General features: G+C 35.9%; 1 protein-coding gene across 2 annotated transcripts in view; it reads left to right on the plus strand.

Annotated features, from left to right (window-relative positions):
- The window catches only part of MAP3K1 (mitogen-activated protein kinase kinase kinase 1), an 85341-nt gene that overhangs the window by 56044 nt on the left and 12794 nt on the right, over positions 1-16503 (plus strand). For both annotated transcript variants that reach the window (XM_059916393.1, XM_059916394.1), the window contains 5 exons: positions 3645-3766; positions 4370-4451; positions 4565-4748; positions 6615-6893; positions 16140-16261. In XM_059916393.1, the coding sequence (XP_059772376.1) occupies positions 3645-3766; positions 4370-4451; positions 4565-4748; positions 6615-6893; positions 16140-16261 (789 nt within the window). The remainder of the gene's footprint in view (positions 1-3644; positions 3767-4369; positions 4452-4564; positions 4749-6614; positions 6894-16139; positions 16262-16503) is intronic.

The raw sequence follows: 16503 nt of genomic DNA on the forward strand, positions 1-16503 counted from the left end.
CAGTATATTAATTTTAAATGGTATATAAGAAACAATGAAAAACAGAATTTGGGAAAGATTGAATATGCATATAAAAAATAATTAACAAAACCTTACCAACAAAATAAAAGCTGCCAACAGAAACCTGTGGTCCAGTACATAAATGGGCAAAGGACATGAAGAGAATTTTCACAAAAGAAGAATTTCAGGGTGCTGACAAACATATGAAAACTGTTCAGGCAACCTAATAACTAAGGAAATGCTCATTTTAAAAAAATACATATATATATATATCAGATTTATTTACAGAATTAGTAGATCTTTTGTAATGTGACAATTCAGTTCTTATAAGATGCTTTACTGTATGTAAAGTGGTATAGCCTTTCTGGAAAAAAATAATGTGACTTTTTAAAATGTTTATAGTCATTGATCCAGTAAATGTATTTTTTTTTTAAGAAAAAAATTTTAATTTGAGAAATGTACAAGACTTAACATATATGGCTGTTTCTCACAGTACTATGGTGAAAAATTGGGAACAACTTAAATATCCAGCAAATGAATGGTTAAAATATACCCATATTATGAATATTTCATGCAGCCATTAGAATTATGCTTTTGAAGAATACTGAGTGGCATGAAATAAAATCCAGATTATAATACTGTCATGCATGAACCCATTTTTTATATATAAAAGGTATTGTAGGTGCATAAATACTGAAATGAATAAAAAATTTAATGGTTATTAATGGGTGGTGTTATGACAGGTGACATTTTTATACTTTAAATACTTTGGGCTTTGAGGGTCATTGGGTCTCTGTCACAACTATTCAGCTCTGCCCTTGTAGCTGAAGTAGCCGTAGACAATATGTGAATGAATTGGTGTGGCTGTGTTCCAATAAAACTTTATTTACAGAAGCTTGACTAATTTGATCCCCCTTTAGTTCGCTAATCCCTGCTCTCTACTCAAGTGATTTTACTTCTGAAGAAACTGCTAGAAAGAAAATCTGAAATGTCAAAAAAGAGGGCACAAAGATGTTTCTGACGGTTTCTTAAAATGTGGAAACAACTCAAATGTCCAGCAATAAGTGGGTGCTTAAGAAGTTAGGATCTGTCTAATCAATGAAAAATTATGCCACCACTTGAAGAGTTTAAGAAGAAGAATTTTTACGATAAATCTCTTAAGAACATGAAATTGTATATGTATATAGATAAATGATCTGAATAATGTTTACAAAATACGTACTTGGAAGGAAAAAAGGCAGAAAATACCCCAGAATGGAATATTTTTAAGTCAGAAAAGCATTTTAAGAAATAAGTTGCACTTGCAATTTGACTAAATTGTGGAACTTTATTTTTCCTGTATTTAAGTCTTTTGAATAAGCTAATTTTGGTGTAATTATTTGAAAAATTATTTGATCTTGTGTCATCTTTGCCATTAGTATTTTTATTATAGATTGTTGTGTAAATAATTTCTGCAGTGTTTTCGTTAATTTTTGTCATTAATACATGCATATTTTAATAGCTTTCCCCCCCTCCTCATAGCTCCATAATTATGAAAAGACAGAGAGAGACAGGATAGATAACTGGGAGGGAGAGAGACTAGTAAGTGTGCTTCAGCTCAGGAATCACACATCGTGACATTGATGACATATTTGTTCAGCTTTCAGGGAAGTTTTTGGGGAACTGTTATTTGCTGTCAGTCACTCAGACCTGTTTTTCAGGAATTATAGCTTAAGATAGTAGAAGTGTAATATTGAGCCCAGGGGAAAGCCTGAGCTTCGTAGAAACACGAATTTGTAGGGATAAGTAGGTTATGGGATATTCTCCTCAAATTAAAGCCAAATGATAGATTTGCCACGAACTGTTCTGTGATCTTGGGCAGCTTACTTATAATACCCCAGAATACCCCAGAATCTTGTCTTTATGTTGTAATGGAAATATTGTTACTGATTTTAAAAGCTATTCATCACATCATGAAGGTTCAAACAAAAATTTGTAAAATAGAAACAAACCCCCCCCCCCAACCGCCTCCAGTCTGGGCTGCACACAAAATGACTACTGTTAACAGTTTTTAATACATCTTTTAAAATTATATAAAGCAAGGAATATAAAACTCTTCTCTGCATTCTATGAGTATGCAGACACACACACCCCCCAATACTTCTCTCATCTTTCCTACTGTTAAGCAATATAGTCATGACATATATTTTGATCTGCAACTTGCTTTTTAAATTTAAAAACAATTTTTACTTTATATATCAAGAACATTTTCCTCAATACAAAAAATACACACTACTTCAGCTATATAAGATTGTATGGATATGACACAATATATTTTGCCCTTGCCATAATTAATGGACATTTAGTACGCCTCTAATTTTTTGTTGGCCTATTAAATGCAATAAATTTTATATTTTTTTGTTTACATAAAATATTTCTGAAGGATAGAATTCTAGAAAATAGGTTTTTTTAGGTCATGGATATATACATTTAGTATTTTAAGAAGTACTAGCAAATTCCTTTCTAAAAATTTCAGGGTTTTATTACTCCCACCAGTAGTGTATATGAGAGCCTGTCTTCCTATGCCATTATCAACCTACTTAATTTTTGTCAATCAGATTATCCCATTCCCCCCACAAAGACAAATAAAATAAGATAGAGCTTTATTAATTTAACATGTATTTTGTACTTCTCTTTTCACATTTATTGGCTATTGGTCTTTTTTATTTCAACTGCCTTTTTATCTTCTTTGCTCGTTTCACTGTTGAGTTGTTAATATTTTTCTTACTGATTTTATATTCACTTTGTATATAATAGGAATAGTCAAATATATACAATATAATTCAGATACACATAATAAAGTTACAATTTTGCCATAAATGGAACCATTCTATACAAGTTTGAATTCTGTCATGTTATCTGCTTTTTTTCACCATATGGTATATTATGGATATTTTTCTTTGTCATCATTTATGGATCTCTGATCCTTTTCAAAGGCTTCATAGTGTCTGGGTGTACCATTTTTTTAACCTTCTTTTGATGTTCCTTTGGTTGATTTTTTTCCTTATGCTAAATAGTTCTGCAGTGAACATTCTCACACATACATCTTTATTATTTGTCTCTTTATTTCCTAGAAGTCTAGTTGAAAGGTTGTGTGCATTAAAAATGTGACATACTCGTTTCTAGGAAAGTTGGACTACACACGCACCAAAATTGTCTGAGATGTGTCTTCATACTTAAGGATGTGGAATAGATGAGCTCTACAGTCCTTCTAATACTTGAAATCTTGAAACTGTTGGCATGTAGTATGTTTGTACATAGTCAAATCTTACAGCAGTTTGTTTATTCAAAAGGTACAATAACAGAATTTTGGGGATACATATCTCTCTAAGATTGCAGTTCATAGGTTGAATTATATTCATAGCAAGGAAAGGTTAAACCATATCCACAACCTATAAATAACATGGTGGTATGAGTCTGATTCAAAATTACTGTATATTAATAAGAGAAATATTTCTCAAATAGTTCATATACAACACGCTCCTAAACAAGAATTTCTAATTAATTTTTTCATAGTCTAAAGAAGCCACAATTGTTTTTAGCATATGGCTTTAATTCTGTTACATTCTTTTGTGGTTAATGCTTTTGTTTCCCCTTCTTTATAGTATAAAAGATGAAGAGGAACAGATGTGTCCTATTTGCTTGTTGGGCATGCTTGATGAAGAAAGTCTTACAGTGTGTGAAGATGGCTGCAGGAACAAGCTGCACCACCATTGCATGTCAATTTGTATGTGGCTCTTTTTCTGTGTTTACTCAACGTGGTTATTACTCTTATCAGCTAACTATATCATTTAGGATTTTAACGTGGCCTTCAGCGAGACTGGTGAGAGAAGAAAAGAAGTATACCTAGGCCCTGTAAGAAGTTTTCAACAAGCAGGAGTTTAGGATCTCTTAGGGATGAGCAAAGAAATGTTATAAAGTGTGACACGTGGTAATGGAAGGCGTGCACAGAATTAGAAACAGTTCTGATCTGGAAGGTGCACATGGAGGGAAGGAGGTGGAAGAAGGTCTGGTCAGGCCTTCCAGAGAGGGTAACACCAAAGCAAGTTTTGGAATAACATTACCAGGTTATCAAGTGGGCAGAATGTTTTGAAAAACAGTAAACAAAGTGCATGTTATATATATAGCATGTTTAATTAAATAGCATTTGCAACAATTAAAAGCATCAGAATAATTTAACCTTCCGTGTTTGCCTGCGTTTAGGTAAACATATAATGTTTTGAGGTTCCTTCCATATAAATCCCATACTAGCTATTATGAACAATTATTACATAAATGCTTAATGTTAAACATTTATACTTTTCTAAGTATTTTTTCCATAATTTTTCAGGGGCAGAAGAATGTAGAAGAAATAGAGAACCTTTAATATGTCCCCTTTGTAGGTCTAAGTGGAGATCCCATGATTTCTACAGGTAACAATTATGACCTAATGATTTGGGTATGTTTAATAAAGAATAAAAAGGCTCCTGAAGTGTTGTTTAAATCTGCTCATTACTTTAGCAAGCTTCGTCACTTTTTCATTTAGCCACGAGTTGCCAAGCCCTGTGGATTCCCCTCCTTCCCCGCGAGCCGCCCAGCAGCAGACCACGCAGCAGCATCCCTTGGCCGGATCACAACGAAGGGACCAAGAGAGCAATTATAATCTTACTCATTATGGAACTCAGCAGATCCCTCCTGCTTATAAAGATTTAGCTGAGCCATGGATTCAGGTAAGTAGTTCTTGTTCTTCATTTCTCAAAGGAACATTTATAGACTAATTAATGTAGTTGTCTCCCCAGTTGTTTATAATTTAAGAAAGTACTTTTGCTTGCCTCCATCATGACTCGTATTCCATTGAAAATTTTAATTTTACCTTTGATGTTAATACTCTGCCACTTATTATAGAGCTTAAACTTCAAAATTTCTTTGTAATCTCACCTCCCATCTCTAGAAACATCTTTCTAAACTAACAGACATAAAAGGTTATTCAAGGATAGACACTAGAACCATTTAATGCTAAGTTTCTCCAGTGTTTAATCCTGCCAAGAATTTGTCATTTTTCTTATTTGTTGCCATTTAAACTCAGTTTCTCCTATTCATATTCTCATGGCATATGTTAGGTACTCAATAATTGCTGAGGGGATGAATAAGAAAAGAATGTGGTATTTACCTTGTATTAGTCATTTTTATTTGTAAGGACAGTTTCTATTCCTTTACTTTCTCTTCTGCTTAAATACTTTTTCATCCTTAGTAAATCGGAATTTCGGTTGGTTGGTTGGATTCTAATGATTTTCTTTGTTGTTATCTGCTTAGTCCATTATTTTTTAAAATGTAGAATCCAAAACCAGACAACATCTCCAGTAGATTATAGTGAAGTAAAATGTTTTTGATAATCTGGTAAATTCTATTAAATTCGTTAACAGACACAGTAACTCATTAAGCTTATTACATCAGAAGGATTTATCTCCTTTTTCTTTTGTGACCATTATAGTCCTGCAGCTTTTGAATTCTCTTTTCTTAGCATGTTAACAGCCTAATAGGAATCTAATAAAATTTACAAACTTAATAAATATATTATTTATTTTATCTAGTTCATTAATGGTATTTTAACATAGGCCCTCACCTGCCCCTTCATGAGTCCTCAAGAAAACTCTCAATTTGATACTGAGCTATTGGATGCCATTTTTTCAAGGCAGTGGTTCAGGTTTGTTTTGCTTAAGCTTTAGGTTGGCCTAGGCTATATATTCCTAGTTTTTTTAATTAGGAATATCATATAAGACATAATTAAGACTTATTGGTATGCTGTTTGTAACAGTGCCAGGCATACAACAAATTCACTATACTCTAATTGATTTATTCTCCTTTACTATCACTTTAAAACAGAACACATAAAAAAGTCATGATTTATTTTCCCCAAAAATGTGTTTATTCATCCCTAATATTTAGAACTTTTTCAAATGAAACATTGTCTTAGATATTAAGTTTACTTTTAGCTAACTGGTCCATAATGTCAAGACCATGCACCCTTTCTTTTCTTTAGGGATTCTCTGGCTTTGCAGATGTGATAATGATGACTATAATGACATGCACTTTAACTATAAGTCTTTCATTAGCCTTTGCTGATCTGAACACAGTGTTTTTGTTTAGTCTTGATTTTTCCACTCCATTCATTATATTTTTTCTAGTTAACCGAATAAGAGCCTTTGACTTACTACTGTCATTGGTAGGAGAAATACTCTTATCTCTTGAACACCTGCCCCAGTGCCTTTCTTGATCTGGCTTTTTTTAATCTTCAGTTTTTTCTCTGTAAACTACCTTAACACAAATACAAATTTGAGGTTCTTCACAGATATGTTTATTTTGTTTTGTGGTAAGCGCCGGAGTACAGAAATGCATATATATCCATCTAATTACTTAGTGGTGTTCACTCTTAGTTTTACTTGAGCTAATAAATGTTAAGGACTTTTGCTAATTACCAGTTAAACTTGAGTATGTCAAGAAATGTCCAGTTTTCCTTTAGTAACCAAAAATCATACTTAATTCAAAACACTTCAGTTTTTCTTCACATTGAATTCATTTTGTTTGTTTGATTATAGGTATTTGGAATGGAACTCGTTGGCTGCTTATTTTCTAGAAACTGGAATGTAAGAGAGATGGCTCTCAGACGTCTTTCCCACGATGTTAGCGGGGCTCTGCTGTTGGCAAATGGGGAGAGCACTGGAAATTCCGGGAGCAACGGCGGGAGCAGCCCGAGTGCTGGAGCTGCCAGTGGGTCTTCCCAGACCAGTGTCTCAGGAGATGTGGTGGAGGCATGCTGCAACGTTTTGTCAATGGTCTGTGCTGACCCTGTCTACAAAGTGTACGTTGCTGCTTTAGTAAGTAGCTTTATTCTATAACTATAGCGTTATGGGTTTCTTGGGTTTTTTTTTTTTTTTGACAGTTTGCAGATATCATTTTTAAGATTCAGTAAAACTACTTTACCTAATTTAATTTTGGAAAATCCAAAAATTTTTTTGATTCCATAATCCCAGGAAATTGCAATCTTCCCTTTAATCTCTTCACTTGGATTTTACTCGTTTTAATCCGGTCACCTTTTCTTATATGCTGTTTACTTTTCTCTACTCTAAAGTAGCAATAGCAGGACTTCCCTCATGGCGCAGTGGTTAAGAATCGCCTACCAATGCAGGGGACACGGGTTCGATCCCTGGTCTGGGAAGATCCCACATGCCGCAGAACAGCTAAGCCCGCAAGCCACAACTGCTGAGCCTACATGCCACAGCTACTGAGCCTGAGTGTCTAGAGCCCATGCTCTGCAACAAGAGAAGCCACTGCAACGAAGCCTCTGCTCGCCGCAACTAGAGAAAGCCCACACGCAGCAATGAAGACCCAACGCAGCCAAAAAAAAAGCAATAGCTTGCTAGTCATACCGTCACGTTTGCCTTACATTATACATGACCAAATTAAAGATTCTTTATGGGATAGCAAAGTAACCAGAGTTACTTTGATTTTTTTTTTTTAATTTGATATTAGTAGACATTAAGAAGAACTGATTTTGGGGACTTCCCTGGTGGTCCAGTGGTAAAGAATCTGCCTTGCAGTGCAGGGGATGCAGGTTTGATCCCTGGTCAGGGAACTACGATCCCATGTGCTGTGGGACAACTAAGCCTGCATGCCACAACTACTGAGCTCACACGCCTCAACAAGAGAGCCCATGTGCTGCAAACTACAGAGCTGACACACTCTGGAGCCCGTGAACCACAGCTAGAGAGAGAAAACCCACACGCCACAACTAGAGAGAAGCCCAAGCGCTGCAACGAAAGATCCCACGTGCCTCAATGAAAGATCCCGCGTGCCGCAACTAAGACCTGACACAGCCAAAAATATAAATAAAATAAATAAATATAAAAAAAAAAGAACTGATTTTTAATGAACGTTGTATGGAAATTCAGAAACCTTTTCACAAAAGAGGATTCCATGACATAGATTACTGAGTAGTTTTTCTAGTTTAAACTGTTAGAAGTTGTCTTTCGTGAGTGAGATGGAATGACAAGGAGGCTGTTCTGTTTGTAATTTTGTAGGATAAAATTTGACTTTCTCCATTATGAGTATATATATCTTTAGAACAGGGTTTCTCAACCTCAGCACTTACTGACATTGAGACATAATTATTTGTTGGGGGCAGGGGTGCTGTCTTATGCACTATAGGATGTTTAGTAGCATCCCTGGTCTACACCCACTAGATACCAATGGCCACCCTGTCCTCCCCTAAGTCATGACAACCAACAGTGTCTCCAGGCATTGCTGAGTGTCCCCTGAGGGTCAAAACTGCCCCCAGTTGAGGACCACTGCTTTATTTATTTATTTATTATTTTATTTTTTTATACAGCATGTTCTTATTAGTTATCTATTTTATACATATTAGTGTACTCATGTCAATCCCAATCTCCCAATTCATCCCACCACCACCACAACCCCGCCCCCCCCACCACTTTCCCCCCTTGGTGTCCATACATTTGTTCTCTACATCTGTGTCTCAATTTCTGCCCTGCAAACTGGTTCATCTGTACCATTTTTCTAGGTTCCACATATATACGATAATATATGATATTTGTTTTTCTCTTTCTGACTTACTTCACTCTGTATGACAGTCTCTAGATTCATCCACGTCTCTGCAAATGACCCAATTTTGTTCCTTTTTATGGCTGAGTAATATTCCATTGTATACATGTACCACATCTTCTTTATCCATTTGTCTGTTGATGGGCATTTACGTTGCTTCCATGACCTGGCTATTGTAACTAGTGCTGCAATGGACATTGGGGTGCATGTGTCTTTTTGAATTAATGGTTTTCTCTGGGTATATGCCCAGTAGTGGGATTGCTGGATCATATGGTAAATCTATTTTTAGTTTTTTAAGGAACCTCCATACTGTTCTCCATAGTGGCTGTATCAATTTACATTCCCACCAACAGTGCAAGAGGGTTCCCTTTTCTCCACACCCTCTCCAGCATTTGTTGTTTGTAGATTTTCTGATGATGCCCATTCTAACTGGTGTGAGGTGATACCTCATTGTAGTTTTGATTTGCATTTCTCTAATAATTAGTGATGTTGAGCAGCTTTTCATGTGCCTCTTGGCCATCTGTATGTCTTCTTTGGAGAAATGTCTATTTAGGTCTTCTGCCCATTTTTGGATTGGGTTGTTTGTTTTTTTAATATTGAGCTGTGTGAGCTGTTTATGTATTTTGGAGATTAATCCTTTGTCCGTTGATTCGTTTGCAAATATTTTCTCCCATTCTCAGGGTCGTCTTTTCGTCTTGTTTGTAGTTTCCTTTGCTTTGCAAAAGCTTTTAAGTTTCAGTAGGTCCCATTTGTTTATTTTTGTTTTTATTTCCATTACTCTAGGAGGTGGATCAAAAAAGATCTTGCTGTGATTTATGTCAAAGAGTGTTCTTCCTATGTTTTCCTCTAAGAGTTTTGTAGTGTCCAGTCTTACATTTACGTGTCGAATCCATTTTGAGTTTATTTTTGTGTATGGTGTTAAGGAGTGTTCTAATTTCATTCTTTTACATGTAGCTGTCCAGTTTTCCCAGCACCACTTATTGAAGAGACTGTCTTTTCTCCATTGTATATCCTTGCCTCCTTTCTCATAGATTAGTTGACCACAGGTGTGTGGGTTTATCTCTGGGCTTTCTATCCTGTTCCATTGATCTATGTTTCTGTTTTTGTGCCAGTACCATATTTTCTTGATTACTGTAGCTTTGTAGTATAGTCTGAAGTCAGGGAATCTGATTCTTCCAGCTCCATTTTTTTTCCCCTCAAGACTGCTTTGGCTATTCGGGGTCTTTTGTGTCTCCATACAAATTTTAAGATTTTTTGTTCTAGTTCTGTAAAAAATGCCATTGGTAATTTGATAGGGATTGCATTGAATCTGTAGATTGCTTTGGGTAGTATAGTCTTTCTCACAATATTGATTCTTCCAATTGAAGAACATGGTATATCTCTCCATGTGTTTGTATCATCTTTAATTTCTTTCAACAGTGTCTTACAGTTTTCTGCATACAGGCCTTTTGTCTCCCTAGGTAGGTTTATTCCTAGGTATTTTATTCTTTTTGTTGCAGTGGTAGATGGGAGTATTTCCTTAATTTCTGTTTCAGATTTTTCCTCATTAGTGTATAGGAATGCAAGAGATTTCTGTGCATTAATTTTGTATCCTGCAACTTCACCAAATTCATTGATTAGCTCTAGTAGTTTTCTGGTGGCATCTTTAGGATTCTCTATGTATAGCGTCATGTCATCTGCAAACAGTGACAGCTTTACTTCTTTTCCAATTTGTATTCCTTTTATTTCTTTTTCTTCTCTGATTGCCACAACTAGGACTTTCAAAACTATGTTGAATAATAGTGGTGAGAGTGGACATTCTTGTCTTGTTCCTGATCTTAGAGGAAATGCTTTCAGTTTTTCACGATTGAGAATGATGTTTGCTGTGGGTTTGTCATATATGGCCTTTATTATATTGAGGTAGGTTTCCTCTATGCCCACTTTCTGGAGAGTTTTTTTTATCATATATTGGCGTTGAACTTTGTCAAAAGCTTTTTCTGCATCTGTTGAGATGATCATATGGTTTTTATTCTTCAATTTGTTAATGGTGTATCACATTGATTGATTTGTGTATATTGAAGAATCCTTGCATCCCTGGGATAAATCCCACTTGATCATGGTGTATGATCCTTTAAATGTGTTGTTGGATTCTGTTTGCTAGTATTTTGTTGAGGATTTTTGCATCTATATTCATCAGTGATATTGGTCTGTAATTTTCTTTTTTTATAGTATCTTTGTCTGGTTTTGGTATCAGGGTGATGGTGGTCTCATAGAATGAGTTTGGGAGTGTTCCTTCCCCCGCAATTTTTTGGAAGAGTTTGAGAAGGATGGGTGTTAGCTCTTCTCTAAATGTTTGGTAGAACTCACCTGTGAAGCCATCTGGTCCTGGACTTTTGTTTGTTGGAAGATTTTTAATCACAGTTTCAATTTCATTACTTGTGATTGGTCTGTTCATATTTTCTATTTCTTCCTGGTTCAGTACTTGGAAGGTTATACCTTTCTAAGAATTTGTCCATTTCTTCCAGGTTGTCCATTTTATTGGCATGGAGTTGCTTGTAGTAGTCTCTTAGGATGCTTTGTATTTCTGCAGCGTCTGTTGTAACTTCTCCTTTTTCATTTCTAATTTTATTGATTTGAGTCCTCTTCCTCTTTTTCTTAATGAGTCTGGCTAATGGTTTATCAATTTTGTTTGTCTTCTCAAAGAACCAGCTTTTAATTTTATTGATCTTTGCTATTATTTTCTTTGTTTCTTTTTCATTTATTTCTTCTCTGATCTTTATGATTTCTTTCCTTCTACTCACTTTGGGTTTTGTTTGTTCTTCTTTCTCTAGTTCCTTTAGGTGTTAAGGTTAGATTGTTTGAGATTTTTCTTGTTTCTTGAGGTAGGCTTGTATTGCTGTAAACTTCCCTCTTAGAACAGCTTTTGCCGCATCCCATAGGTTTTGGATTGTCATGTTTTCATTGTCATTTGTCTCTAGGTATTTTTTGATTTCCACTTTGATTTCTTCAGTGATCTCTTGGTTATTTAGGAACGTATTGTTTAGCCTCCATGTGTTTGTGTTTTTTTACGTTTTTTTCCCTGTAATTGATTTCTAATCTCATAGTGTTGTGGTCAGAAAAGATGCTTGATATGATTTCAGTTTTCTTAAATTTACTGAGGCTGATTTGTGACCCAAGATGTGATCTATCCTGGAGAATGTTCTGTGCGCACTTGAGAAGAAAATGTAATCTGCGGTTTTTGGATGGAATGTCCTATAAATATCAATTAAATCTATCTGGTCTGTTGTGTCATTTAAAGCTTGTGTTTCCTTATTAATTTTCTGTTTGGATGATCTGTCCATTGGTGTAAGTGAGGTGTTAAAGTCCCCCACTATTATTGTGTTACTATAGATTTCCTCTTCTATAGCTGTTAGCAGTTGCCTTATGTATTGAGGTGCTCCTATGTTGGGAGCATATATATTTATAATTATTATATCTTCTTCTTGGATTGATCCCTTGATCATTATGTAGTGTCCTTCCTTGTCTCTTGTAACATTCTTTAAAGTCTATTTTATCTGATACGAGTATTGCTACTCCAGCTTTCTTTTGATTTCCATTTGCATGGAATATCTTTTTCCATACCCTCACTTTGAGTCTGTATGTGTCCCTAGGTCTGAAGTGGGTCTCTTGTAGACAGCATATATATGGGTCTTGTTTTTGTATCCATTCAGTGAGCCTGTGTCTTTTGGTTGGAGCATTTAATTCATTCACGTTTAAGGTAATTATCGATATGTATGTTCCTGTTACCATTTTCTTAATCGTTTTGGGCTTGTTTTTTAAGTCCTTTTCTTCTCTTGTGTCTCCCACTTAGAGAAGTTCCTTTAGCATTTGTTGTAAAGCTGGTTTGGTGGTGCTGAATTCTCTTAGCTTTTGCTTGTCTGTAAAGCTTTTGATTTCTCCATTGAATATTGTCGGGTAGAGTAATCTTGGTTGTAGGTTCTTCCCTTTCATCACTTTAAATATGTCATGCCACTCCCTTCTGGCTTGTAGAGTTTCTGCTGAGAAATCAGCTGTTAACCTTATGGGGAGTTCCCTTGTATGTTGTCATTTTTCCCTCGCTGCTTTCAATAATTTTTCTTTGTCTTTAATTTTTGCCAGTTTGATTACTATGTGTCTCGGCGTGTTTCTCCTTGGGTTTATCCTGTGTGGGACTCTCTGCGCTTCCTGGACTTGGGTGGCTATTTCCTTTCCCATGTTAGGGGAGTTTTCGACTATAATCTCTTCAAATATTTTCTCGGGTCCTTTATCTCTCTCTTCTCCTTCTGGGACCCCTATAATGCGAATGTTATTACGTTTAATGTTGTCCCAGAGGTCTCTTAGGCTGTCTTCATTTCTTTTCATTCTTTTTTCTTTATTCTGTTCTGCAGCAGTGAATTCCATCACTCTGTCTTCCAGATCACTTATCCGTTCTTCTGCCTAAGTTATCCTGCTACTGATTCCTTCTAGTGTATTTTTCATTTCAGTTATTGTATTGTTCATCTCTGTTTGTTCTTTAATTCTTCTAGGTCTTTGTTAAACATTTCTTGCATCTTCTCGATCTTTGCCTCCATTCTTTTGCTGAGGTTCTGGATCATCTTCACTATCATTATTCTGAATTCTTTTTTTGGAAGGTTGCCTATCTCCACTTCATTTAGTTGTTTTTCTGGGGTTTTATCTTGTTCCTTCATCTGGTACATAGCCCTCTGCCTTTTCATCTTGTCTATCTTTCTGTGAATGTGGTTTTTGTTCCACAGGCTGCAGGATTGTAGTTCTTCTTAGGACCACTGCTTTAGAATAATTCTTATCTGGTCTGGTTTTTTTTTTTTTTAATTCTTCCACTTCATTTTTTAAATTAATTAATTTATTTAATTTATTTGTTTTTGGCTGCGTTGGGTCTTCGTTGCTACGCACAGCCTTTCTCTAGTTGCAGTGTGCGGGCTTCTCTTGTTGCAGAGCACGGGCTCTAGGCGTGCAGGCTTCAGTAGTTGCAGCATGCAGGCTCAGTATTTGTGGTTCGCGGGCTCTAGAGCGCAGAGTCAGTACTTGTGGCACACGGGATTAGTTGCTCCACGGCATGTGGGATCTTCCCAGACCAGGAATCAAACCTGTGTCCCCTGTGTTGGCAGGAGGATTCTTAACCACTGTGCCACCAGGGAAGTCCCTGGTCTGTTTTTAAAACTCATTTCATTTCTCTGCCTCCACTCTTAATCTTTTTATAATCCATCCTATAACAACTATGCCTAGCAAATCTTCTTTTTGAAATGTAGTATAGTATAGTGTTTATGAACATTAGTTTGGAGTCAAAGTTGAGTGACCTCATAATTTATCATCCCAACTGGGATACTTGAATAATCTGCTAAACTGGGAGTAGCCTAGGCAATCTGGATATATGGTCAAAATCAGAGGGACTTTGATTGGAATTCTGGTTCTCCTGTTTGCTAGCAGTGTAACTTTTTAGGACTCTTAAACTTCAGCTTTTCACCTATAAAATAATGAAAATATGTACCTCTTGGTTTTGAAATGAGATTGTGTAGATACCTCTAACTGTAATGTCTAGTACATTGTGAGAACACTGAATATAATAGTCATCATTATTCCTTAAATGCCACTTTATTCCCCAGCTCAGAAACCTATAGAGGTTTCTGTTTCTTCAACAGTATTTCCTGAGGCATATTCTGTGGAAGTTTGGCTGGATTATGAAAAGTTCCTTCCCTTTCTTCCCTGAAGAAAGAGCTCTGTGTTCAGTTAAAATTGGTGAATACTAAATTACATGAGGTTAAATGGGTCTGTTCACTGAAAGGCTTCTAGGAGCCTTCATAAGTTAACATACATTGGGAATCTAATCATGGCATGATGCATTATTTCCCAAATTTATCTTAACCGTGGTCTGTTTTTTCATATAGCATCTTGAGGGACCAACATACTACAGAATACTATAGAATAAAGACCAGCATACTGTAGAATAAAGACCAGTGTTCTTGGCTCAACTTTTTACCTCTTTCTTCTTACTACTTTCCAACACAAACCTTCAGACATATTTGACTGTTCAATATAATGCCTTACTATCTGGTTGTTTATTATCACTTCACATGGTTTCCCAATGCGTTCATGAGCTCCTAGAGTGCAGGGACTCTGAATGATACTGTATTCTGATTCCTCTGCAGTTATTTAGTGTGCCAGGCACAGTGAGGGCAGACATGGTTCCTGCCCTTAGAGCTCTCCCTTCCCTTTCTCCCCTCCCTCTTGCCCTTCTTTGTTTTCCCTTCCCCTCCCTCCCCATATATAATTTTTTGCTGAACCATTTGAAAGTTATGTGCAGGCATCATGACATTTCACTTCAAATACTTTAGCATGTATCTCTTAAGAACAAATAACATTCTTCTGTATAATCACCATGCAATCAGCAAACTCTGAAAATTTAGCATTAATAACAATATTATTATGGACTATAAAGTCCATATTCATATATCCCCAAATTGTCCCAACAGTGTCCTTTTCAGCTAAACTACAGACTTTATTCATATTTCACCCATTTTTCCATTAATGTCTTTTTTCTCTTTTAGGATCCAATCCAGAATCTCACATTGCATTTAGTTATCATGCCCCACTCATCTTCCCATCTGTGACAATCCCTCAGTCTTTACTTGTCTTTTGTAGACCTTGACACTTTTGAAGTGTATTGGCCAGTTATTTTGAAGAATGTTCCTCAATTTGGGTTTATCTGGTATTTTCTCAGGATTACATTGTGCATTTTTCGCAAGAACACCAGAGGTGATGTGCCCTTCTCAGTGCATTGTTATTAGGGGGCATATCATGTCAGAGTGTCTTATTATTGGTGATGCCATCCTTCGTCACTTGCTTAAGGTGCTGTCTACTGGGTACTGTAAAATTACTATTAATAAATGTCTTGGGGGAGATACTTTGAGACTATGCAAATATCCTGTTTCTATTCACAGATTTTAGCATTTGTCAGTGGATCTAGCCTACAGCAATGACTACTGTGGTGTTCTAATGGTGATCTTCTATTTCCCATATTCCTCCTTTATTAGTTAATTGGAATTTGTCTATAACGAAGAGCCGTCTCTTCTCTCCCATTTATGTATTTATTCAGTTTTTTATTTCTATCACCATAGACTCATGGCTATTTATTTTATTCTATGGGTTATAATTCAGTACTGTCATTTACTTTGTTGCCCAAGTTATTCCATCTTTAGCCATTGGGAGCTCTTTCAAGTTGGCGCCTTTCCTCATTTTCTTTTTAAAATAACTTTTTATTCTGAAATTAATTCAGACTTTTAAAAATTACAGAAATAGTTGAGAGTTCCTTTCTACCTTATCTATTTATTTATCCAATTTTTTATTTGTATCAGTATCAACTCATGGATTCTTATTTATGGGTTATAATCTATTCCTATCATTTTATTTCTCAAATTGTCTCAGATTAGGCCATTGTCTCTGATGCTTTTTAAATGTAGTTAAACTGACCTTCAGTTTTTTTCCCCCAGAAAACGTTGAGAGCCATGCTAGTATATACTCCTTGCCATAGTTTGGCAGAAAGAATCAAACTGCAGAGACTTCTCCGGCCAGTTGTAGACACCATCCTAGTCAAGTGTGCAGACGTCAATAGGTAAGGCGCCCTACAAATGAACTGCTTCAAACCGTCTTGTCCTGAAAGCCTAGCACAGAGCCTCACACCTAGTGAGTATTTGATACATACTTACTAAATGAGGCTTTGAATATTGTTTTCTAATGTGAGATTTGAAATTAACATGCAACATTTAAAGCTCTTAAGGACTAGGAAGAAGAACTAATGGCAAGTAAAAACCAGGCTAACAAACTGCATGGACCTCCACATTATTGTATTGTGAT

Source organism: Balaenoptera ricei, chromosome 3 (assembly GCF_028023285.1).
Source record: "Balaenoptera ricei isolate mBalRic1 chromosome 3, mBalRic1.hap2, whole genome shotgun sequence".
In the NCBI taxonomy this organism is placed as follows: domain Eukaryota; kingdom Metazoa; phylum Chordata; class Mammalia; order Artiodactyla; family Balaenopteridae; genus Balaenoptera; species Balaenoptera ricei.